The sequence below is a fragment of the Coloeus monedula genome, assembly GCF_965178545.1.
Source record: "Coloeus monedula genome assembly, chromosome: 24".
Taxonomy (NCBI): domain Eukaryota; kingdom Metazoa; phylum Chordata; class Aves; order Passeriformes; family Corvidae; genus Coloeus; species Coloeus monedula.
The window spans coordinates 2,274,773-2,299,922 of NC_138804.1; the positions used below are offsets into that span (position 1 = coordinate 2,274,773).

The following is a 25,150-nucleotide window of genomic DNA, read 5'->3' on the forward strand; positions in this document are numbered from 1 at the left end:
GTTTCCCAGCGGTGGCAGGAACTGGTTCGGGGGTGCCAGCCCCACCACAGGGTGTGGGGGAACCGCGGCCGCAACACCCGGTGGCACTGGGATGGCACCGTGATGAGGGCACCGTGATGAGGGCATCGCGGGGACATCCTGGGACATCCTGGCTGGGCTGTCCCCGCGCGGCTCCGACGGCAGCTCCCGAGCTCATCCCCGTCCCACCCCTCGTCTGTGCCAAACCCTGTCCCAATTGTGCCAAATCCTGTCCCCATCGTGCCAAAATCTGTCCCCATCGTGCCAAATCCTGTCCCCGTTGTGTCAAATCCTGTCCCCATCGTGCCAAATCCTGTCCCTATCGTGCCAAACCCTGTCCCCATCGTGCCAAATCCTGTCCCCATCGTGCCAAACCCTGTCCCCATCGTGCCAAATCCTGTCCCCATCGTGCCAAACCCTGTCCCCATCGTGCCAAATCCTGTCCCAATTGTGCCAAATCCTGTCCCCATCGTGCCAAACCTTGTCCCAATCGTGCCAAATCCTGTCCCCATCGTGCCAAATCCTGTCCCAATCGTGCCAAACCCTGTCCTCATCGTGCCAAATCTTGTCCAAATCATGCCAAACCCTGTCCCAATCGTGCCAAATCCTGTCCCCATCGTGCCAAACCTTGTCCCAATTGTGCCAAATCCTGTTTCCCCATTGTGCCAAATTCTGTCCCAATCATACCAAAATCTATCCCAATCGTGCCAAATCCTGTTTCCATCGTGTCAAATCCTGTTCCAGTCATGCCAAAATCTATCCCAATCGTGCCAAATCCTGTCCCAATCATGCCAAATCCTGTCCCCATCTTGCAAAATTCTGGCTCCATCCAGCCCCAAACAGCCACAGGCTCACCTGAGGGGGGCGGGGCCCTGCCCTCTTCCCTCTGCTCCATATTAATGAGCCCCTTCCTCCTCCTTCTTCTCCTCCTCCTCCCTCTCCTCCTCCTCCTCCTTCCCCTTCCCCGGCCCTCCCGGTGTCCCCGCGGGTCCCGCTCGGTGCCAGCCGCGCTCGCCATGGCCCGTGTCACCCTCGTGTCGCAGCTCTGGCTCCTGCTCCAAGCCTCCTGCCTCTGCCTGGCTCAGCTCGTAAGTCCCGTGCTCGATCCCGCTCCGCTCCGGACTGGAATGGGGATGGAGAAGGGATGGGGAAGGGATGGGGAAGGGACATTCCCCATCTCCGCTCCCTCGCGGTGCTGAGCACTTTCGGATTATTCCCTTGCTTTTCCCAGGAATGCCCCCCTGGGAGGGTGGGAACAGCCGGGAGCCACAGCCCCGACCCGCCGGGGACTTCTCCGGGCGGGAAGTGGGGACTTGGGAATTGGGGAATTGTTGGCTAAACAAGTTGAGTTTGATTTCCCCTCTGGAGTAGCAGTGGAGGGCTCTTTCCCACTGGACTTTCTGGGAAATTGGCTTCTGCTTTCCTGGGATGTGCTGCGGATCCGGACTGAGGGGGGCCGAGCAGGGCTGGGGGGGCTCTGACCCGCCCGGGGTTGTCCCAAGGCTCCGTGGGGGCTGTCCAGGGGTCTCCGTGGACTCCCCACACTCACCCAGGGGCAGGAAAAAATGGATCTGGAAAAAGGGAAGCTGAGTCCTGGAGAGGGGCAGGCAGTGCGATCCCACCTGGAAAAACTCTCCTTGCCTTGCAACTGAAAAAAAAAAAAAAAAATCAGATTTTAGAGATTTTGGGGAAATTTTTCCATGTGGCTCCTGAGCTGCCGGTTGGGAACTGGGGGGCAGCTCCTTCCTAAACCCCCCCGGGATCCCCGTGGGGGCAGGGGCTGGGGCTGGCCAGGGGAGCGGAGCGAGGGGGATGTGGGAATTTCGGGAACAAGGAACCCTTTGGAATTCGTTCCTTGGGCAGCACAAAGGTGGCATTCAGGGGTGATCCCAGGGATGGGGACTCGCTCCCTCCCTGGCTCAGGGGTTGATCCAAGGTGGAGCCGGGGCTCTCCTGTTGTGTGCGTGAACCAGCAGCACCTCTCATCCCTATGGATTTATATTGATCCCTAAATATTTATTTAAAATAATTAAATTTAAGAAATTAAATTTATAATTACTATTATAATAAATGACAAATAAATAAATCCAATAAATCCGATAAAATTCATAAATAATAAATCACTTAAAAATAAATTTATTTTAAAAACCACACATTTTTATTCCTTTTAAATAAATTTATTTTTAAACAAATCTTTAAAAAAAAAAAAAGATTTTAAAGAAATAATATTTAAAATAAACCAGCCCGGGAGGCTGGAGGAGCTGCAGGAATGGGGCCCAGCCACCGTCTGCTTCCCATTTCCAGGAACACCAGGGGTTCAGTCTCCAGGACTGGAATCTCTCCCCCCAAACTCCCTGTTAGGATAACAGAGGGTTCTTTGCCGACTCCTGTGCAAACCTCAAAGCCAGGGCTGGGCTCCGGGAGCTTCCCTGAATGGAGCTTTTGTCCGGAGCCCGGGAGCGGAGCCAGCCCGGCCCAAGGAGAGCTCGCACAGAGGGGCTGGGGGTCCCCACCTCATCCCGGGCCTTCAGGCACCGAAATCCTGCCAGTGCTCCCAAAAATCCCACTTGGAGCTTAGAGGGGCCTTTGGAAGCGCTGCTGTCACCCCATGGACACCCTGATCTGTCGGGGCAGGAGCTCTGGGAGTGCCAGGGAAGAGGGGGACAGAGGTGGGGTAGAAGTGCTTGGAGATCCTGCTCCATCCAGGCAGGAAACCCAGGGAAAGAGGGAGCAGAGATGGGGTAAAAATGCTGGCATCCCATGGAGATCCCACTCCACTGGGGCAGGAGATCCTTGGATACCAGGGAGAGAGGAAAGAGGGGTAAAAGCTCTGGTATCCCATAAAGACCCCACTCCATTGGGGCAGGAGATCCTTGGACACCAGGGAAACAGGAAAGGGGGTAAAAGCTCTGGAATGCCATAAAGACCCCACTCCATTGGGGCAGGAGATCCTTGGACACCAGGGAAACAGGAAAGGGGGTAAAAGCTCTGGAATGCCATAAAGACCCCACTCCATTGGGGCAGGAGATCTTCGGACACCAGGGAAAGAGGGAGCAGAGATGGGGTAAAAAATCCATCCCATGGAGACCCTGCTCTGTTGGGGGCAGGAGCCCTGGAAGTGCCAGGGAAAGAGGGAGCAGAGATGAGAAAGAAATTCTGCCATCCCATGGAGATCCCGCTCCACTGGGGCAGGAGATCCTCGGACACCAGGGAAAGAGGAAAGAGGGGTGAAAACGCTGCCATCACCCCCTGGAGGCCCCACCCTATGGACACCAGGGCAAGAGAGGGGAGAAATGGGATAGAAACTGGGCAGGGAATGAGGAGCTGGTGGTCCCAGAGTGGGGAAATGTCCTGGATTTCCCCATCCATGCCCTTGCTGGGGGATCCATGGGAGGGGCAGAGCTCTGACCCCTCGGGCTGTTCCCCATCCCAGCTCCCTGTGGGATTCCCAGCAGCTCCCTGTGTCCCCCACACGTCTCGGGGCCCTTCCTGACGTGGATCCCATCCCTTTTTCCCATAGCGAGGGCCACCAGGAGAGCCCGGCCCGCGAGGGCCCCCCGGTCCCCCAGGAGTGCCAGGAGCCGATGGCATCGATGTGAGTGCCTGGGAAGCTGGGAGGGAGGGAGGGGACACGGGGCACAAAAGGGACATTGTGGATGGCACAGAGGGCCGGGGGTGCCGCTCTGTGCTGTTCCCACTCCTGATTTAGGGCAGACACAGCATCCCCCGCTCTGCTGGTGGCAGCAAAGGTGGCACAGATGCTGCACCCCATTATCCAGCTCCATCCACAGCTCGGGAATTGGGGCCTGGATTGGTTTTTGGGGAATGCAGGACAAGGAAGTTGTAGGATGCTCGGAGGGGTTGGGGAAGGGACACCCCAGAGGTGCCCAGTGAAGGGGGGAGCTGGGAGGGGGACACTGGGGACCAGGACATCCCAGTGGGGTTCCCGCAGAAGGATGTGGTGGGGGATTGTGGCTCTGGATCCTCCCTGGGCTGAGGAATGGGGGCCCAAACAGAGGGGAGCCCTGTGAAGCAGCAGAAAGTGCCCTTTCTCCAGGATGCGGTGTTATTTTAGGGTTATTTATACCCAGCACAGCCGCAGTGCTTTGGAAACCCCAGCACAGCCTCCCCCAACCCCCCCCAACCCCAGCACAGCCCTCACAAAATCCCAGTAAAACCCTCACAAAAGCCCCCCTCAGAAACCCCAGCAAACCCCCAGAAAACCCAGTAAACCCCCCCAAACCCCAGCGCAGCCCTCACAAAATCCCCCTCACAAACCCCAGCACAGCCCTCACAAAACCCTGCCTCACAAAACCCCAGTAAAACCCTCACAAAACCCCAGTAAAACCCTCACAACCCCCCCCCAAACCCCATCACAGCCCTCACAAAACCCCAGCACAACCTTCACCGATTCCCCCTCAGAAACCCCACCACAACCCCCCAAATCTCAGTCAAACCCTCACAAATCCCATCACAACCCTCGCAAAACCCTCACAAACTCCAGTAAAACCCTCAAAATCTCCCCAAAACCACAGCACAGCCCTCACAAAACCCCAGCACAACCTTCACCGATTCCCCCTCACAAACCCCGACCACAACCCCACAAATCCCAGCACAACCCCCACAAAACCCCAGCACAACCCCAAAAAATCCCGTCACGACCCCACAAACCCCAGCACAGCCCTCACAAAACTCCAATAAAACCCTCACATACCCCAGCACAGCCCTCACAAAACCCTACCTCACAAAACCCCAGTAAAACCCTCACAAAACCCCCCAAACCCCCAGCACAGCCCTCACAAAACCCCAGCACAACCTTCACTGATTCCCCCTCACAAACCCCCACCACAACCGCACAAATCCCAGCACAACCCCAAAAAATCCCGTCACAACCCCACAAACCCCAGCCCAGCCCTCACAAAACCCCAATAAAACCCTCACAAACCCCAGCACAGCCCTCACAAAACCCCAACCCACTCTTGCCAACACCGGCCCCACCCTGCCCTGCCTGTGGGATCCAGCACCTCCCTCCAGTCTGAGGAGTGGGACAGGGATCCTGATCCCCCAGAACGGGACAGATCCTTTTTCCACCTTTTCCACCTTTTCCATCTTTTCCACCTTTTCCCCTTTTCCAGGGTGACAAAGGCCCCGCCGGAGCCCCGGGCTCTCCGGTGAGTACCCATCCCTCCCTCAGCTTCCCGCTGCTCCCGCTGCTTCCAGAGGGGCTCATCCCAGCCTGATCCCACTTTTTCTCTTTCCCAGGGTGTCAAGGGTGAGCCCGGAGCCCCCGGTCCGGATGGGCCCCCAGGGAAGCCGGGCATTGATGTGAGCACTGACCCCTGTCCCCCTGTGGTGTCCCTGCCTGTAGGGTCCCAGCGGGGCCACAGCAAACTCCTCCTGTCCCCGGTGTCTGCCCCACATAAAACGTGCCCAAATCCCTTTGTGACGGAGCTGAAAGCACCTTGGGAATCCCAAATGAGCTCGGGAAGAGCTTCTGCCACCCCTTCCCATCTTTGGGATCCCAAAAGAGCTCACGAGGAGCTTTTGCCACCCTTTCCCATCTTTGGGATCCCAGCAGAGCTTCTGCCACCCCCTCCCACCTTTGGAATATCAAAAGAGCTCGGGAATTGCTTCTGCCACCCCTTCCCACCTTTGGAATCTCAAAAGAGCTCGGGAATTGCTTCTGCCAGCCCATCCCACCTTTGGAATCCCAGAACAGCTCAGGAAGAGCTTTTGCCACCGCTTCCCACCTTTGGAATTCCAAAAGAGCTTGGGAATTGTTTCTGCCACCGCTTCCCACCTCTGAAATCCCCAAAGAACTCAGACAGAGCTTCTGCCACCCCTCCCCACCTTTGGGAATTCCAGCAGAGCTTCTCCCACCCTTTCCCATGTCTGAAATCCCAAAAGAGCTCGGGAAGAGCTTCTGCCACCCCTTCCCACCTTTGGAATCTCAAAAGAGCTTGGGAATTGCTTCTGCCACCCCTTCCCACCTTTATAATCCCAAAAGAGCTCAGGAAGAGCTTCTGCCACCCCTTCCCACCTTTGGGACCCCGGAAGAGCTTCTGCTACCCCTTTCCACCTCTGAAATCCTAAAAGAGCTTGGGAAGAGCTTCTGCCACCCCTTTCCACCTTTGGGACCCCAGAAGAGCTTCTGCCACCCCTTCCCATTTCTGGAATTCCAGCAGAGCCCCTCCTGTTTCCTCCAGAGCAAATCCAAAGCAATTCCGCGTCCCCACTGTCCGCACTTCCTGGGCACCCACACGGTGCCACCAGTGACTTCCCGCTGTCCCCTCCTTGGCACAGCCTGGCAGAGGTGGTGGCAGGAAGGGGACAGAGCTGCCACCTCCCCCTGCCCGTCCCCTGGGTGGGGTCTTGGGGTGTGGGATGGGTGCCTGGCGAGCTTTGGGTGGGTTCCTGCCCCATCCCAGGGATAAAACCGGGATCGGGGATGTGTCCCTGCCAAGGCTGGAGGTGCCCGGGGGTGCGGGGACCCTGCAGGGCATCCCTGGGCCATGGAATTCCACCCTTGGGTCTTCCCGATGGACTCAACCCCAGCAGGAATTCCTGGCTGGAGAGCAGGAGGATCGGGAATAACCCCGCGTGCCTCTTCCCGTGCAGGGCCTGACGGGAGCAAAAGGGGAGCCAGGACCCATCGGCAGGCCCGGAATCAAAGTGAGTGAGGGGCAGCCCCGGGCTCCCACATTCCCAATTTCCCACCTTCCCAGGCTCCCTCATTCCCAAGCTCCCACATTCCCAATTTCCCACCTTCCCAGGCTCCCTCATTCCCAAGCTCCCACATTCCCAATTTCCCACCTTCCCAGACTCCCTCATTCCCAGGCTCCCACCTTCCCAATTTCCCACCTTCCCAGGCTCCCTCATTCCCAGGCTCCCACCTTCCCAGGAATCCCACCTTCCCAGGAATCCCACCTTCCCAGGCTCCCACATTCCCAGGAATCCCACCTTTCCAGGCTCCCCCCTTCCCCTCCCAGACCCAGCCTGGGACCATTCCCATCGCTTTGGGAGGGATCCGTGGATGCAGGAATTGGCTGATGGAGTTTTTGGCCCTGAGGCTGCATCCAGGGAGGGGGAATTGGAGCAGCTGCCAGAGCAGATCCTCCTTTTCCAGCTCCTCCTTTTCCAGCTCCTCCTTTTCCAGCTCCTGACTCTCCTCTTGTGTCCTGACAGGGCCAGCCCGGACTCCCAGGGCCACCAGGGCTCCCTGTGAGTATCTGCTGCTCCCATGGCTGGGATGGGACCTCCCAAATCCCCCTGGATGCATCCTTGGTGGTGGGGTGGGAATCACCCTCCTTGGGGCAGGAATTTGGGGGGATTTCAGGAATTTGGATCAATTGTAGCTTTTTTTTTTGTTGCAGGGTCCTTCCCTGCCAGGACCCCCCGTAAGTGCCACACTGGGGGTGGGATGGGTGGCCTGGGATCCCGCTTGGAATTCTGCTGGAGGAGCTCAATCCTCAGCACCCCCCCAGGGCAGGAATCAGGATGGGACCTCTCTCATTCCATGAATTTCTCTCCCTTCTCCCCAAGGGGCTTCCAGGCCAGGTTGGACTTCCTGGGGAGATTGGAGTGCTGGGACCCAAGGTGAGGAGTCAGGAGGGGACAGGGAAAACCTCCCCTCCTTCCACCTGGATCTGCTTTGGAATTCCAAAAGAGCTTGGGAATTGCTTCCACCACCCCTTCCCACCCCTGGAATTCCAGCAGAGCTTCTGCCACCCCTTCCCACCTCTGGAATTCCTCTGCTTTTTGGGGCTCCCGGGATAATCAGGGATGATCCTGAAACATGGGAATGGAGGGGTTCATGGAAAACCTCCCCTCGTTCTACCAGGATCTGCTTCCGGGGCTCCTGGGATAATCAGGGATGCTCGTGAAACGTGGGAATGGAGGGGACGTGGAAAAATCTCCCCTCGTTCCACCTGGATCTGCTTCCAGGGCTCCTGGGATAATCAGGGATGCTCGTGAAACGTGGGAATGGAGGGGACGTGGAAAAATCTCCCCTCGTTCCACCTGGATCTGCTTCCCTGCTCTTCAGGGCTTGTGGGATAATCCGGGATTATTCTGAAATGTGGGGATGGAGGGTGCCATCACCCCGGGGATGTCCCCATTCCTGCTGGGACATCCTGGCTCTCCAGGTCTCCACCTCCCCTCCCCATCCCAACTTTTCTTTTCCTTGTTCTTCCCTAGGGTGACCCCGGACCCGACGGCCCCAGGGGTCCCCCAGGCCCTCCAGGGAAACCCGTGAGTATTCCCAGCCACTTCCAGGAAGGGAGAAGCTTCCCCAGCCTCATCCCCGGGGATTGGGGCCAGAATTCCAGCTCTGGCTCTCACTCCCACCCCATTCCTTGTAAACCCATCCTGATGTTAAATCATGGAATTCTGATGGGATCTCCTTCCCTGCAGGGGCTCCCGGGACACCTCCAAGGCCTGGAAGGCAGCGCTGATTTCCTGGTGAGAGCTGCCATGGCCTCGTCCCCGCTGGCACCGGGGTGTCCCCTGTGTCCCACGTGGAGCAGGAATTCCCTCCCTCCCTCTCTCCCAGGCTTTTCCAGGTCATTCCCAGCTCATCCTTGTCCTTCCTCTCCCCCCAGTGCCCGACCAGCTGCCCCCCAGGCCCCAAGGGCCCGCAGGGACTGCAGGGATTGAAGGTAAGGAAATCCCAGAGATGCCATGGGGGAGGGAAAACCGGGAATTGTCACCTCCAGGATGTGCTGGAGTGAAGGATCCTTCCCTGGGATCTCTGGAGCACTGAGAAATGGAGCCTTGGAGGAAAAGGTGCTGTGGGAAAGGTCCCTGTGGGCCCCCAGCCCCTACCTGGGGGTGGCACCCTGTGCCAAAGTCCCAACCCTGGCTGTGCCACCACCTTGGGATGTTCCCAGTGGGATTCTGAGCCCCACAATGTTCCCAGTGGGATTCTGACCCCTCCCAATGTCCCCAGTGGGATTCTGACCCCTCCCAATGTCCCCAGTGGGATTCTGAGCCCTCCCAATATTCCCAGTGGGATTCTGAGCCCCTCAATGTTCCCAGTGGGATTCTGAGCCCCTCAATGTTCCCAGTGGGATTCTGAGCCCCCCTCAATGTCTCCTGTAGGATTCTGACCCCTCCCTGTCCCCACTGGGCACCCCAGGGTGGGATGGGGTGGCAGGGTGGCTCTGGGGGATGCAGCCACCGGGCTGGTGCCACCACCCCGCACCTTTTCCAGGGATTTTCCTCACGGATTTCCTCTCCCCCCTCAGGGACACAGAGGCCGCCCCGGCGCGCTCGGAGAGCCCGGCAAGCCGGGAGCGCAGGTGAGTTTCCCAGCAGGATTCCAGTGGGATCCCAGCAGGATCCAGGTGGGGCTGTCCCTGTAGGGCTGGACCCAGGGAAGGAGTTTTGGGAAGGGAAAGGGAAAAAGAAGGAGGGAGGAAAGAGGAAAATGGGAAATGTGGGAAGGGGAGACCAGAGGAGACCAGGGTGGCCTTCCCGTGGTGGCTCCCTGGGCAGTGCCACCTGTCCCCATCCCTGCTGGGTGCCAGGTGGTGTCCCCAGGGTGCTTTGTCCCTACACTGCCTCCAACATTCCCTGTTTTCCATTCCCAGGGCCCCAAGGGGGATGTTGGTGCCTCTGGAGAACAAGGAGTCCCAGGCCCTCCGGTAAATCCTTTATTCCTCTTTTTCCAACTGCTCCAGGATCTGGGGGTGGCCTCTTTGTCCTTGTCCCCACAGCAGGGAGGTGACACCGGTGTGTCCCCGTTCCCAGCACTGGGAACTGAAGCAGAGCCTTCATCCCACCCCTCTCCCAGCCACGGATGCCACCACCTCTCCCTCTGGAGAGCTCCATGGGCACCTGCCTTGTTACTAGGGATAATTCCAGATAAATCCCTGCTGTCCCCTGAGTCCCCCTTGCTCCGGAGGGAATTAAAGCCGCTGGAATTCTTGGAGCACTTTGAAGATGGAAAGCAATTACCGGGCTGAGCCCTGCGAAGGGCACAACTGCTTTGAAGCTCAGAGCTCTGGCACCGGGAAGCAGCTCCAGCTCGGGCCCGCTGGAGTTATGGAACTGACAGCTGGAAAAGCACCTGGTGTGGGGCTCTGGAATTAGGAGGGGCTGGAATTCCTCGTGGTTGGCAAAGCTGGTGGATTCCCAGCATCATTTTTGCTCTAATTGCTGCTTCCCCCTGTGCTCCTGGAGTTTTTTTCCAGCTAATCCGGCTGTGCTTTCCTTCCCTGCAGGGACCTCAGGGCCTCAGGGGGTATCCCGGGATGGCAGGACCCAAGGGCGAGGCGGTGAGTGCCCGTGGCATCCCCTGACTCCGGGATCAGGGCTCCAGATCCCACGAAGATCATTCCCAGGAGCATCCCTCCCATGGGATCATTCCCAGGATCATCCCACCCACGGGATCATTCCTAGGAGCATCCCTCCCATGGGATCATTCCCGGGATCATCCCACTCATGGGATCATTCCCAGGATCATCCCCACTCATGGGATCAATCCCAGGAGCATCCCACCCATGGATGGGATGGGATGGGATCATTCCCAGGAGCATCCCACCCACGGGATCATTCCCAGGATCATCCCACTCATGGGATCAATCCCAGGAGCATCCCACCCACGGGATCATTCCCAGGATCATCCCACCTGTGCTGGGCCATCTCCAGGAGCAGGATACTCCCTCCTGCTGGTGAGGATGGATCGGGATGGGAGGGACTGACCTTTCCATGCTTTTTTCCCAGGGTCCTGCTGGCTACAAGGGCATGGCCGGGAGCATTGGAGCAGCCGGGCGGCCGGTGGGTGCCCCCCCCACCCCTGGGTGCTGTGGGATCCCACTTTTCCCTGCTCAATCCTTGTTTTCCTCTCTCTTCCAGGGCAGGGAAGGCCCCAAGGGACCACCTGGGGACCCTGGTGACAAGGGAGAGCTGGTAGGTGACCCCCCAGTGCCAACATCCCCTTTTTCCCTGTTCAGGATTCTGAACCCCCCTCAATGTCCCCAATGGGATCCTGAATCCCCCCCAATGTTCCCAATGGGATCCTGAGCCCTCCCGATGTCCCCAGTGGGATCCTGAATCCCCCCCAATGTTCCCAATGGGATCCTGAGCCCTCCTGATGTCCCCAGTGGGATCCTGAGCCCCCCCAATGCCCAGTGCTGGCACCATTCCCACATGGAACGGGCATCTCCCCCCCATCCCAGCTCTGTGCCCTGCACCAGCAGGACACTGACACTTGTCCCCTCCCGCTCTAGGGTGGCCGTGGCATCAGGGGACCCCAGGGTGACGTCGGCCCCAAGGGGGAGAACGTGAGTACAGCTGGTGGCACCTGTGTCCCCCCTTGTCCCTGGCTGTCCCCTCCCGTGTCCCTGCCCCCTCCAGCACAGGCCTGGAATGTTCCTTCCCCTTCCCACATTTTTTTGTCCCCACCACGCGCCTTTGAGTCCCTTTGAGGTGACACAAAGTGACTCTTCCCTCTCTCAGGGTCTCCCGGGCATCGATGGCAAGGATGGCACCCCAGGGATCCCAGGAGTGAAGGTGAGTGACAGCAGGTGCTGGCACAGGGAATGCCACCCGCTGCTCCCTGTGCCGGGAATAACGGGAATGGAGAACAGAATAACGTCCCTTGGCATGGCACCTCCTGGCCACGGGGTTAAGGACACCGTCCCCCCTTGGGCCACCTGTGGGCACCCCATTCCTGGTGACATCCTCTCTGTCCCCTGCAGGGTAGCATGGGACAGGCTGGACGCCCGGGAACGCCGGGACACCGGGGACAAGCTGTGAGTGCAGGACCCCCACACCTGTCCCCTGAGTGGGGACACCGAGCTGTGCCCAGGGGTGACACCCTCTGCCCCAGGGGGGACACCGAGCTGTGCCCGGGGGTGACACCCTCTGCCCCAGGGCCAGCCCCCCGTGGGGACACCGAGCTGTGCCCAAGGGTTGATCCCGGCTTTATTTCCTTAGGGCTTGCCGGGCCAGCCGGGCAGCAAAGGTGGCCCTGGTGACAAGGTTGGTGACACCTCTGAGCATCCATGCTGTCCCCTCCTTTGTCCCCTCCCTGTCCCCGCTGTCCCTGACCCGCCTCTCTCTCCGTTCTCAGGGTGAAGCGGGTCCTCGGGGCCACCCCGGTGTCACCGGTGCCCCAGGGCAGCTTGTGAGTACCTCGATGTCGCCGTGTCCTTCCCAGGGACAGCCTCGGTGTTGTTCTCTCCCTTTTCCCTTTTTTCCCCCCTGTTTCCTGCAAGCTAAAAGTGGAATTTTGCGCTTTATTCCCACTCTGCTCCTCCCGGGAATCCCCTGGGATTTGCTCCAGCCCCAATCCTTGGCCACCCCGCGGCGGTGACGAGGACAGGGCCACCCCTCTCTCGGGGGAGGGCGAGGAGCACTCGATGCCTGTGAATCCCATTTTCTCCGGGATTTTCTTTCCCGTTTTTAGGGCGAGCCCGGACCTCGGGGCGAGCAGGGCCCGCAGGGTGTCCCAGGGCTGAAGGTGAGCTGGGGACACCGCGGGGGTGTGGCCGTGCCAGGGTGGGGCTGACACTGACCCCGCTCCTTCCCCGGCTGTCCGCAGGGCGACCGTGGCGAGCGTGGCCTCGTGGGGCCCCCCGGGGAGCAGGGCAGAGCGGTGAGTTGTCCCCAAAGCCGGGCTGGGACACGGGGGATGCTCTGAGCTGTCCCCAAAGCCGCATTGGGACACAGAGCATGCTCTGAGCTGTCCCCAAATCCAGGCTGGGACACGGGGGATGCTCCGAGCTGTCCCCAAATCCAGGCTGGGACACGGGGGATGCTCTGAGCTGTCCCCAAATCCAGGCTGGGACACGAGGGACGCTCAGCCCCGGGCTGGGGGATGCCGAGCCCGGATCCTGGATCAGCAGGACACAGCCGGACCTCCCCCTTTGATCCCGGGGTCAATCCCGTGCCTATCCCGCTGCCGGCCTGAGGGATTAGGGAATAGCTCCGGGATTAATGGGATCCCGCTGGGTTTGCAGCCCCAGGAATTTCCTCCCATGCTGGGGGAGCGGGAATGCTGCCCAGCCCCTTGCCGGAGCTTCCCTGCACTGGAAAAGCGTCTGGAAAATGATTTTTGCTGCTTTTCCCGGGGACAGGAATCCATCCCTGGAAGATGCCTGCTCTTGGCATGGCTTCTCCAGAGTTTTGTGCCCTGTTCCCCCTCAGAGCTGGGATTTAGGGAAGGTTGGGATGTTGGGATCAGCCAGAGGATGGGGGAGTTGCCCGTGGACTGCAGTTCCCTGATGGGAAAAGGTCTTCCCATTGCCTCTTCTCACTCGTTTTCCCATATTCCTTGGATTTCCAGGGGCCAAAGGGCGAGCAGGGCCCAGCAGGGATCCCAGGACCCCAAGGTTTGCCGGGAGTCAAAGGAGACAAGGTGACAGCTCAGGGGACAGCGAGGTGGCAGCCCGGGGACGCTGCTCTGAGCTGGGCTCATCCCACTTTTCCCTTTTCCCAGGGATCCCCAGGGAAAACCGGCCCCAAAGGCAGCACTGTGAGTACACCCCAGGCTGTGGCAGGGGTTTAACAGAGCTGGGTTTAACAGAGCTGGGTTTAACAGAGCTGGGTTTAACAGAGCTGGGTTTAACAGCGCCTCCAGGCTCCTTTTCCATGAACTCCCCGCACATCCCAGAGGGTTTCTGGAGCTGCTGAGGGTGGGAGTGGCTTTGGGAATGTTCTCGTCTCTCCTTCCTTTTCCTTTAGGGAGATCCCGGTGTCCACGGCCTGGCAGGGCTCAAGGGAGAGAAGGTGGGTGCTTCCAGAGGATTTCTGGGAATGCCAGGGATCCCTGCTGTGTCCTCATTGCTTTTCCCGTGTCCTCTGTTCCCAGGGGGAATCAGGAGAGCCGGGACCCAAGGGACAGGTGAGCGATGGGGGATTTGGGACTGAGGTGTCCCCACACCTTGGGAGGACCTTGGGGGATCCCACACCTTGGGGGATCCTCATCCGGAGTGGATCCTCCTGGATCCATGGAGATGGTGGGTGCTGAGGGAATGTTTTCCCTGGGGATGGGGGCCAGTGACCACAATCAGCCCTGGATTCAGGCTCAGCCCCAATTTTTGGGATCCAGCCCTGGATTCAGGCTCAGCCCCAATTTTTGGGATCCAGCTCTGGATTCAGGCTCAGCCCCAATTTTTGGGATCTGGCTCTGGATTCAGGCTCAGCCTCAGTTTTTGGGATTCAGCCCTGGATTCAGGCTCAGCCCCAGTTTTTGGGATCCAGCCCTGGATTCAGGCTCAGCCCCAATTTTTGGGATCCAGCCCTGGATTCAGTCCTAGTCCCATTTGGGATCCAGCCCTGGATTCAGCCCCAGCCCCAATTTTTGGGATCCAGCCCTACCTGTGGTGTTGCTCCCGGGATTTTTGGGGCTCTCGGGCCGCAGTCCCCGTGCTCAGGGCTCCTCTCCATCCCTTTTCCAGCAAGGCATCCAGGGAGACCTCGGCTTTCCCGGCCCCTCGGGGGACGCAGGAGCCCCGGGAATTCGGGGCTATCCCGGCCCCCCCGGCCCTCGGGGGCTGGTGGGGGAGCGCGGAGTGCCGGGAATGCCGGGCCCTCGGGGCACAGCCGTGAGTATCCCGATCCCAAATCCCTCCTCACCCTCCCTGAGCCCTCAGCTGCTCCAGCTCTGCGGGAATTGCCTCTCCTTCCCACCCAATTCCTCTGGGAACGAGTTGGGAGCGGTGCCCCTGGGATCCCGCCTTCCTGGGGAGGAATTCTGTGTTTCCCACTGCTTATGGAATCCATAAACCAGGGATTTTCGGCCTGCCTGGGCTCGGGATTTTTTCCCTGAAAACCTCATTTTAGGGATTTTCCGCCTGCTTGGGCTTGGGGTTTTTCCCTAAAAACCTAATTTTTGGGATTTTTGGCCTGCCTGGGCTTGGGATTTTTCCCTAAAAACCTGATTTTTAGGATTTTTGGCCTGCTTGGGCTCGGGATTTTTCCCTAAAAACCTCCTTTTACACTCAAACGGGATGCACGGAGTGAGCTGAGCACGGAGCACTCGCACTGGGACAGAACGGGAAAGAGCAGGGTGGGATGCAGGGAGGGGATTGGGATTTGCCTTGGGAATGGCTCTGGGGGAACACAAAAGGAGCCAAATTCCCTTCCTGGCGTGTCCCTCCGGCAGGGCCGGGACGCCGGGGACCAGCACATCGTGGACGTGGTCCTGAAGATGCTGCAAGGTGAGGGCTGAGCGGGGCGGGGGGCAGCCCCCACGCATCCCAGAGATCCCAGAGATCCCGCAGATCCCAGCCTGGCCCCTCTGTGCCCCACAGAGCAGCTGGCAGAGGTGGCCGTGAGTGCCAAGAGAGCCGCCCTGGGTGGGGTCGGGGCCATGGGACCCCCCGGCCCCCCCGGGCCCCCAGGACCCCCCGGTGAGCAGGGTCCCCACGGCCCCATGGGACCCCGAGGCGTCCCCGGAATCCTGGGAGCTGCCGGGCAGATCGGGAATGTTGGACCCAAAGGTGGGTGCCGCTGGGATGGTGCCAGGGAAAACCCTCGGGGGGGGTGGCACTGCCACGCTCGGCCCCGTCCCCGAGCGGGGCAGCTGCCTCTGCTCCCATCCGGGGTTTCCATGGATTCCTTCCCGTCTTTTTGGTTCCCACAGGGAAGAGAGGAGAGAAGGGCGAGAGGGGGGACGTTGGCCGTGGCCACCCGGGAATGCCGGGGCCTCCAGGGATCCCAGGTGAGAGCCCGTGTCCCCAGCCCTGACACGGCCACGTGGCCTTTGTCAGCAGTGGCTGGGGCCCTTCTGGTGCATCCCATAAAACCTGCCTGGATTCATCCCATAAAACCTGCACACGGCTCATCCCACAAAACCTGCACACGGCTCATCCCACAAAGCCTGCAGAGGATTCTCTCACAAAATCTGCCCAGGTTCTTCCAGGAAATCTTCCCAGGTTCATCGCACAAAACCTTCTCAGGTTCATCCCACAAATCTGCCCAGCTTCATCCTGCAAATTTTCCCAGTCTCATCCCACAAAGCTGCCCAGGATCCTCCCACAAAACCCATCCAGGTTGATCCCACAAAACCTGCACAGGTTCATCCTCCCACAAAATCTGCCCAGGTTCTTCCTGAAAATCTTCCCAGGTTCATCCCACAAAACCTTCTCAGGTTCATCCTGCAAATCTGTCGAGATTCATCCCTCAAAAACTGCCCAGGATCCTCTCACAAAACCTGCCCAGGTTCTTCCTGGAAATCTTCCCAGGTTCATCCCACAAATCTGCCCAGCTTCATCCTGCAAATTTTCCCAGTCTCATCCCACAAAACTCGCCCAGTCTCATCCCACAAACCTACCCAGGATCCTCCCACAAAACCCATCCAGGTTCATCCCACAAAACCTGCCCAGGCTTATCCCATAAAAACAGCACAAACTTATCCCATAAAACCTGCCTGGGTTCATCCCATAAAACCTTCCCAGGTCCTATAAATTCCCATCCTGTACATTTTCCCAGATTCATCCCACAAAACCCTCCCAGCTTCATCCCACCCAGATCATCCTTCCCTTCCTCCTTCCTTCCTTGCTGCCACCCCTTTCCCACCCTCTGGAATGGCTCCCTCACCCCACACCCCCTCCCCAGCAACATTCCCAGCTCCCAATCCCTATTTCCCGATGCTCAAGCGCCACATTCCTCTCTCTGAGCATCCCGTTCCCATTCCAGGTCTCCCGGGCATTCCCGGCCACGCTCTGGATGGCAAAGCGGGCGAGCGGGGCCTGCCGGGCTCCCCGGGCGAGGCTGGAAAGCCGGGATTGCCGGGCCCCGCGGGATTCCCGGGATTCTGCGAGCCGGCCGCGTGCCTGGGAGCCTCGGCCTACGCGGCCGCGCGCCTCACGGAGCCGGGATCCGTCAAGGGCCCCCTGTACTGAGGGATTCCCCTGGGAAATCCGGTCCCGAAGCGACCCCGACACCGCAATTCCATGGCGAGCGACTTCCACGCTTGCCCAGTTCTTGGGAATGCTGGGATGAGGAAAACACGGCCCCGGGAAGTTCATGTTGGGCACAGGTTGGGAATGAAGGGCGGCTTCAAATCCTGGTTCCATCCGCGGGGTTCCAACCCTGCTCCTCGTGGTCTTTCCCAAAAAAATTCGTTGGAATTAATTTTATAAAGCCCTCTCCCTGTTGGAAGCAGCTCAAGGAAATTCCCTTTTTTACCCTTCCCTTTTTTTCCCTTCCCTTTTTTATCCTTCCCTTTTTTTCCCTTCCCTTTTTTTCCCTTCCCTTTTTTTCCCTTCCCTTTTTTGCCCTTCCCTTTTTTACCCTTCCCTTTTTTACCCTTTCTTTTTCCAGTTTGGATGAGGGAATTTTTTTGGATGAGGGAATTTTTTTGGACGAGGGAATTTTTACAACCCTCTCCCCCCCTCCCCACAAATCAAGGTTTGGTTGTTGAAGAGAATTCCCAGCTCCACCTTGGTCGCTCCCAGAGCTGTAAATCTTTGTAAAATAGGGATAAAACCAGGAATCTTTTATAATTCTGCTGAGGAAAATCCCAGCTTTTGGAAAAACTGGACAATAAAACCAAGCTGGATTCTTAATAACCAGAATGATGTGTGGATTTCTTTGGATCAGGTGAGGTGGGGATTTTTTGAGGGTTGAAGTTGCTTTTCCTGGTGTTTATTTGGTGGTGTTCCCATCCTTAGGGACAATTCCAGCCTCTCCATAAATTCCTTAAGGAAAAGTTGTTGCTTTATTCCCTCAAAAGCAGAGGAATTTCCCATCCCTGAGGCAAAAATTCCCCAAAAATCCACCAAGTCCCTGCTTTTCCCCTCACAATCCATTGGGAACATTCCAAAGGGTATTGATCCCTTAATGGGATCCCGTGATGCCGGGAGGATCCACAGGGGTCGGCTCACGATTCCCACGGATTCCAGTGGAGCTGTGGGAGCAGCAGGATGGGTTTTGTGGGATAAATAAAAATCAATTTCTGGGTCGTTAGCGAAGCAGGGCCACAAATCCTGGGAAGCTGGGCTGGGAAAGGATGGATGGATGGGTGGATGGAGGGAGGGATGGAGGGATGGAGGGAGGGAGGGATGGATTCCAGAGGGATGGAGGGAGGGATTCCAGAGGGATGGAGGGAGGGATGGATTCCAGAGGGATGGAATGGCTCTGACACCAACCCAGGGGACAAAATGGGGTTCAGGTGGAATTCCAGGAAGGGGATGATCCTGGAAAGGGCCAAATCCAAGCCCAGGTGGATTCTTCCCTTCCAGGGAATTCTTCCTTTCCAGGAGCCAAAACAGGGCTCAGGTGGAATTCCAAGAAGGGGGTGAGCCTGGAAAAGGCCAAATCCAAGCTCAGGAGGATCCAGCTCTGGAAATTCTTCATTTCCAGGAGCCAAAAAGGGACTCAGCTCCCACCAGGTGGAATTCCAGGGGAAGGAATCCCATGGAATGGGGTGGAATTAGATCTTTAGATCTAATTAGAATTAGATCTCCCCAGGAAGGGAGTGATCCTGGAAAGAGCCAAATCCAAGCCCAGGTTGACCCAGCACTGGGAATTCTTTCTTCCCTCCCAGGAGCCAAAACTCAGCCCCCCCCCCCCCCCCCCCCCCCAGGTGGAATTCCAGGGAGAAAGATGATCAAAACCAGGGAATTCCAGGGGAAAGGGGTGATCCTGGAAAAGGCCAAATCCAAGCCCAGCTGGATCCAGCATTGGGAGTTCCTCCCTCCCGGGAACCAAAAAGGGACTCAGCTCGCACCAGGTGGAATTCCAGGGGAAGGAATCCCATGGAAGGGGGTGGAATAAGATCTTTAAGGCCCTCCCAGCTCAAACCATTCCATGATTCCGTATTCCCATTGAAATTCCCTTCCCTGTGCCCTTTCCAAACCCAGTCCTTCCCTGGAGAAGGGAGCTATAAAATCAGTTTGGGACTGAATCCCAAATGTTTTCTTTCCAAGCTGGAATTCAATCCAGGAACTAAGGAGGCTCCATAGGAATTCAGGGCCAGACTCCCAGGACTGGGAAATGCGCTCCGAATCCGCCTCTTCCCCACCTCCCTCAGGAATTCATCCCATAAGGAAGCAGCTTGGATGCCGTTCCAGAGACATCGAAACCCAAGTGTCCCTGGAGATGGAACAGCTGGAAAACATCCAACCCTGTCCCGAATCCCAAAAAATCCCGACTGGGAGAGGGCAAGGAACAGCCTGGCTGAGCCTCTCTTCCCGGGGAGACTCATCCCGATCCTTCTCCCTGAGGAATTCCCGTTTCCAACCCCTCCGGGGTATCCCGAGGCGGGGCCGCCTCGCGCTCCAGCTGTGCCGCACATCTGGGGCACATTCCAGCCCTTCCCGAGTTTCTTTTTTTTCCCCACGAGAGGGAGCTGCCAGCCCGTGGAATCCGCTCTTCCAGCCTGGGATATTCCCGGTAAACGCGGTTTTCCCTCTGGAAGGGGCTGGAGCATCCCCCGGGATGCGCTCCCGGTTCCTCTTTGAGGGGGGGGAAATGGGGAATCCCCTTCCTTGGACTCCTTCCTAACTTTGGGATGGACGTGGAAGGGCTGGAAGGGGCTGGGAGAAGGGAATCAGGGTGGGAAGGGCCCGGAAAAAGGGAACCGGGGACGTGGAGGGGCTGAGAGCTGAGCTGGGGTCCTGGAACAGGGAAAAGCCACTTCCAGGTGGGATCAAGGGCTGGGCTCTGGTCCTGGAACAGGGAAAAGCCACTTCCAGGTGGGATCAAGGGCTGAGCTGGGGTCCTGGATCATGGAAAAGCCACTTCCAGGTGGGATCAAGGCTGAGCTGGGATCCTGGATCATGGAAAAGCCACTTCCAGGTGGGATCAAGGCTGAGCTGGGATCCTGGATCATGGAAAAGCCACTTCCAGGTGGGATCAAGGCTGAGCTGGGATCCTGGATCATGGAAAAGCCACTTCCAGGTGGGATCAAGGGCTGAGCTGGAGTCCTGGATCAGGGAAAAGCCACTTCCAGGAGGGCCCGAGGGCTGAGCAGGGAAGAGCCCCTTCCCAGAACAGACCCTGGCAAAGCTCTGCTGTGCCTGTGGAGCATCCCGGGCATCCCAGGAGGATCCAGGAATCCTCGGGAGCTCCTCAGTTCAGCGTTCACACCCCAGGCACGGATGGCCGGGATTCGATGGATGAGCTCCAGCACATCCAGGGACGCTGCTCCAGCGGATCCCGCTGCTTCCAGAGCCAGCGCGGCTTCCCAAGAAGTGCCGAGGGCAGCGGGGAGGGAGCTCTGCCTTGGCGAGGGGCAGCTTTGACCTTCCTGATCCATCCCGCACATCCCGGGAGACGCCGGGAGCTGGGAATCCAGAGCCTGGCAAAGCCGGAGTCTGGGAAGATCGGGAATTAATTAAAATTCCGGGAAGCAGCTGTCTGGAGCTCCTGCCTTTCTCTCTCCCACCCGGATTCTCCCGGGAGCCAGCCCGGTCCTTGTCACCTCAGCTGATCCCTGTTCCCTGACATCCAAACCTCAGGATCCAATCCACAGCCAGGCAGGGCTTCTTTTCCAAGCAAAAAGAGCTGGAATCTGTTAAAATTATTCCAAGGGCTTTAAAAACCTGCTCGTGCAGCCACAAAATCCTTGGGAATACGGAGGGGTGGAGTCCGGCGTCCTCCCTGCCTTCCATGGGATGGGAAAGGCAGACGGGAAGAAGGGTGGGAAAAGGGGAAAAGGGAATCAGGGCTGAGAGCTGAGCTGGGATCCTGGAGCAGGGAAAAGCCGCTTCCAGGTGGGATCAAGGGCTGGGATCTGGTCCTGGAGCGGGGAAAAGCCCAAGGAATCCCTTTGGGATTGCAGCAATTCCTCCTCCAGACCTGGGACCTCCTGTAGGAGCTTCCCAAACTTCCCAACTCCTTCAAAAGCTGTGGAAGAAGAGGAAAGGAAGAATCGGGATAAATGATCCCGATTGATCCCAGGTTGTTCCAAGCTGGCCGCGGACACTTCCAGGGATGGGACAACCTGAAAAAGTCCTGAAAAATCCTCTGGGAAATCCATCCCAGCCCCTTCCCAGCCTTCCAGGGAGGAATTTCTTCCCAAAATCTGCCCCAAACCCTCCTTGTTCCCAAAGGACACCGTCTCCCCCTGGGTTTTCCATGCTCACCCGCCGGGATCATCCCCAGATCCCAGCCCGGTGACATTCCCGCGGCCATGAATAATTCAGGAATGGCAGGAAAGCTTCCCGGAGCTGATGAGCCCAAATCTGCTGGAGGAGGTGAAGATGCGCTAATCACCGCTTGTTCTTTCGAGAGCTGATTAACCGCTAATTAGAATATTAAACAAGGGCTTGAATATGCAAATGAGCCGCTGAGGACGGATTTCATTATTGGAGGTGCGAGAAAATTCCCGATTTTTTTATTCCTGGATTTTTGTTTGCTGGGTTTGGGTTTCGTTTTTCCCTCCTAAAAAGAGGGATTCGTTTTGAAAGCGCTTTGTTCTGCTGGAATGTGGTGGGAGCTGGGACACGCAGGATGAATTAATCCCAAACTCCATCAAAACACCGGGAATGGTGCTCCCAGCTCCATGCCCTAAATCAGGATAAGCAGGATTCCCAAGGTTCAGGAAGCTGATCCTGCTTTTCCAAGGAAAAAAAAGGTGAATTTTGGATGCTCTGCCCAAAATGGCTTCGAGATTCCTGCGGAGCAGGGAGAGGGAATGGGGAGCCAACACCAGCCCCGGCCCCAGACCCCATCCCAGGTATCCCTGCAGGATAATTCCTGGCACAATCATCCCTGTATGGAAAACAGGGAACAGCTGCCTCCTGTCCCTAAATGAAATCATTAATTGGGCCTCTTAATGAGGGTTCCTTGCGGTGTTAATTAACTCCCAGGCCTTGGCAGAGGCTGGGGGGGTTCAGCCCCAGAACCACCAAGGAATTCCCAAAACTCCAATTCCCAAGATTCCTTTTGTCATTTTCCCCTGCTCCGGTCCCCTCTCCGGGCTGCCAAAATTCGGGATGTGATCTCCTTAAACCTCCCTGTGCTGCCAGCACCATTTTGTTCCCATCCCTTTTCCAGGGGTTTTCGAAAGGATCCCAGCCCAGCCCTGCTCGGCAGCACCATCCCGCTCCAAAAGCATTCCTTTGGAGAAGCTTCCATGGAATCAGAGAATTCCAGAGTGCTTTGGGATGGAAGGGACCTTAAGGATCCTCCTGCCATGGGCAGGGACACCTCCCACAATCCCAGATTTCTCCATCCCAGCCTTGGACACTTCCAGGGATGTGGCAGCCACAAGTTGTGCTTGGGAATGCTGCATCCAACACGGATTTCCCATAAGGAATGGGATCACGCCTTTCCCATGAGGAACGGGATCATGGATTTCCCATGAGGAACGGGATCCCAGATTTCCCATAAGGAACGGGATCACGGCTTCCCCATGAGGAATGACCTGCTGCTTTGGGATGCAGCTGCTCCCTATTTCCTTCTGGCGATCCCTGCTTGAAACCTCTTCATTCCCGGGGTTCCAGGCAGGCACCGGCTCCGGGAATGGCAGCACCACTGAGGAAATGTAGGGAAAGAATCCCAAACGCAGCAGGGAGTGGATTTTCGGAGCCAGGCCGGCAGCGCCAGCAGCAGGAGCCGCTTCCAGCAGGACTGGGAAGTTGGGAGCCGGGATCAAGGCGCTCCAGCTCCCGGCAGGTGGGAATGGTGCGGTTAATCCATGGATTTGTGTCCCAATTCCACGTGGTTTGGCCTCCCAGGGCGGACAGGGAGTGAATTCCCAAGGGAATTGTGCTGCTTGTGGGAGCCCCTCCCAGCTGATCCCACATCCAGGAATTCCAGGATAAAGCAGCTCCGGCAGCCTCGCCCTGGGCTCTTTTTTTCTGTCTCAACACGGATTTTAAACAATTTCTCCCCATTTTTTTGCCAGAATTCCCGGCAGATTTCCGAGGGAACACTCCGGGACAGCGCCTGCAATCCCAAAGCTCCCATCATTTGCTCCAGCCGTGTTTTCCAGGGGCGTAGAAGTGCTGGAAGCAGGGAAAAATCCATAGTTACAATCCCAGCGGCTCGGTTCTTTCTCCCTGCTGGAAAACCTGGGAATTGCCACCTGGAGCAGAAGGTTTTCTCTTGGCCAGGAACAATTCCAGGTCTGGGAGGGGAGGGATCAGTGTGGGAAAGCCTCGCTGAAGTTGTGAGGATTGAAAAAGGGAATTTTGCGGGGGAAAAGTCGGATTAAATGGGAATCTCAAAGCTGCTCCCGCAGCTCCCGGCTGGAATGAGCAGCGGGAAAAGCTGGAGATTCACCAGAGCCGAGGGAAATTTGGGTCTAAATCTTCAGCGGGTGGCGGTGCCTCGCTCCTCCCAGGAATCCCGGAATTATTTCTGTTGGAAAAGTCCTCCGGGATCATCCAAGCTGTGACTGATCCCATCCCAGAGCACTGAGAGCAACACCCGGGAATTCCTTGGATACCTGCAGCGATGGGGACTCCAAACCTCCCTTCCTAAAGCCTCGGAGTGGGATCAGCCGGGATTTATGGGATCCAACCTCCTCGGACCTCCAGGAGAGGCATGGAATTGTCCGAAGTGGGGTGGAATTGTCGATATTCCTTTGGCTCCCGCTCCTCGCTGCTTCCCGAAGGAAAACAGAGCCACAGATCCTCCCAGGAGCTGAATTCCAGGCTCCGCTTCCCTGCCCAGCAATTCCCAACTTTTCCCGAGAACCTGATGGCTCCGGGTGCTTTTAAAGCGCTTCCTCCAGGACTCTGAGGTGCCGGCATTCCCAGGTCATTCCCGGCCCTTTTCCAGCCGCAGGGAAGGAGGAACAGGCAGGAAATCAGCTGGAATCGCTGCTGGAAAGGGCAAATGGAGCAATAATTCCTTGGGAATAATTCCTGGATGTGGCCTGGCACCCCCTTATCCCTGCACCCTTAGGCGGAATTCAAGGGATAGTTAATTCAAGGGATAGTTAATTCAAGGAATATTTAATTAATTCCAGGGATAGTTAATTAAAGGAATATTTAATTCAAGGGATAGTTAATTTATAATTGAATTTATAAATCAAAGGTGGGAAAAGGCGCCGATTCCATCTTTTCCATCCCTCCCGCACTTCCACTCTCCTCACAGGGAGCTTTCCCACTCGTTTTGACTGGAGCTTGGAATTTTGGGAAGGGATCGGAGCTCGGGGGGATTCGTTTGAAAAGAAAATCCTAATTAAAGAGATCTCCCGGATTTGTTGTTTTCTCGGGATGAGGCAGCTGCCGGCACCAGGGCACGGATTCCACCGGGTCCCGCAGCTCTGCGATCCCACGGGAGGCTCCTGGGGAAGTCCTCAGGCGGCTCTGGAAATTCGGGAATGTCTAAAAGGGCTTTTGGGGGGATTTTTCTGCCTCCCCAGCACTGATGGCAGAGGGGGATTTGGCGTGCGGAACTTTCACACCTGCAGCTTCCAACCGGCAAAAGTCCTGGATTAGTTCCCTGTTCCGAGGCTGTCCCAGCTCCCACTGTGGGAATTCCGGGATGCGGCGCTTTTAAAGCGCCCTAAAAGCGCCATGGCCGCGGAATTAACGAGGCGTTAATGAGGGAGAGGCCTCATTAAGGAGCCGAACCGCGGCTGCCCGGGCCGAGCTGGGATTAATTAGGGATGGAAATTTATCCCGAGCCCTCCGCTCCCTCCTACGGCGCTTCCAGCTGCTCTTCCCGGTTTTATTCCCCCCAAAATGCCCGCTGGAAGCTCCAGCGCTCTCTCCCCTTTTCCCTGTTGCTCTCCCTGATTTTTTTCCACCCCAAACCGCCAGGTGGAATCTCCAGCTCTCCCAGCTGTCCCGCTGCTCTCTCCTGGTTTTTTTCCTCCAGAAAATTCCCAGTGGATGCTCCAGCTCCTCCAGCTCTCTCTCCCAGTTTCCCTGCTGGTCTATCCCTGTTTTTTTCCCAGAATATTCCCAGTGGATGCTCCAGCTCTTCCAGTTTCCCTCCTGCTCTCTCCCTGATTTTTTTTCCCCCAGAAGATTCCCAGGGTTGGTCTCTCCCTGTTTTTTTCCCTCCCAAAATGCCCGGTGGATGCTCCAGCTCCTGCCCCACTGCTCTCTCCCTGTTTTTTTTCCCAGAATATTCCCAGTAGATGCTCCAGCTTTCCTGCTGGTCTATCCCTGTTTTTTTTCCCCCAGAAGATTCCCAGTGGAAGCTCCAGCTCCTGCCCCACTGCTGTCTCCCTGGTTTTTTCCCAGTGGAAGCTCCAGCTCCTCCAGCTCCCTCT

At 57.4% G+C, this 25,150-nt stretch overlaps 1 protein-coding gene across 1 annotated transcript; it reads left to right on the top strand.

Moving 5' to 3' along the window:
- Positions 1-1,016: 1,016 nt before the first annotated feature.
- On the top strand, positions 1,017-16,871 carry COL9A2 (collagen type IX alpha 2 chain; the record flags this gene model as incomplete). Its single annotated transcript, XM_082296709.1, has 32 exons — positions 1,017-1,106; positions 3,539-3,613; positions 5,154-5,189; positions 5,281-5,343; positions 6,637-6,690; positions 7,204-7,239; positions 7,392-7,415; positions 7,561-7,614; positions 8,215-8,268; positions 8,431-8,478; positions 8,619-8,675; positions 9,264-9,317; positions 9,609-9,662; positions 10,242-10,295; positions 10,744-10,797; positions 10,876-10,929; positions 11,250-11,303; positions 11,479-11,532; positions 11,721-11,774; positions 11,959-12,003; positions 12,095-12,148; positions 12,431-12,484; positions 12,566-12,619; positions 13,310-13,381; positions 13,463-13,498; positions 13,708-13,752; positions 13,835-13,867; positions 14,424-14,570; positions 15,131-15,185; positions 15,279-15,467; positions 15,611-15,688; positions 16,666-16,871. The coding sequence occupies exons 1-32, from the start codon at positions 1,035-1,037 to the stop codon at positions 16,869-16,871; spliced, it is 2,073 nt and encodes a 690-aa protein (XP_082152835.1). The 5' UTR covers positions 1,017-1,034.
- Between the last annotated feature and the right edge of the window lie 8,279 nt (positions 16,872-25,150).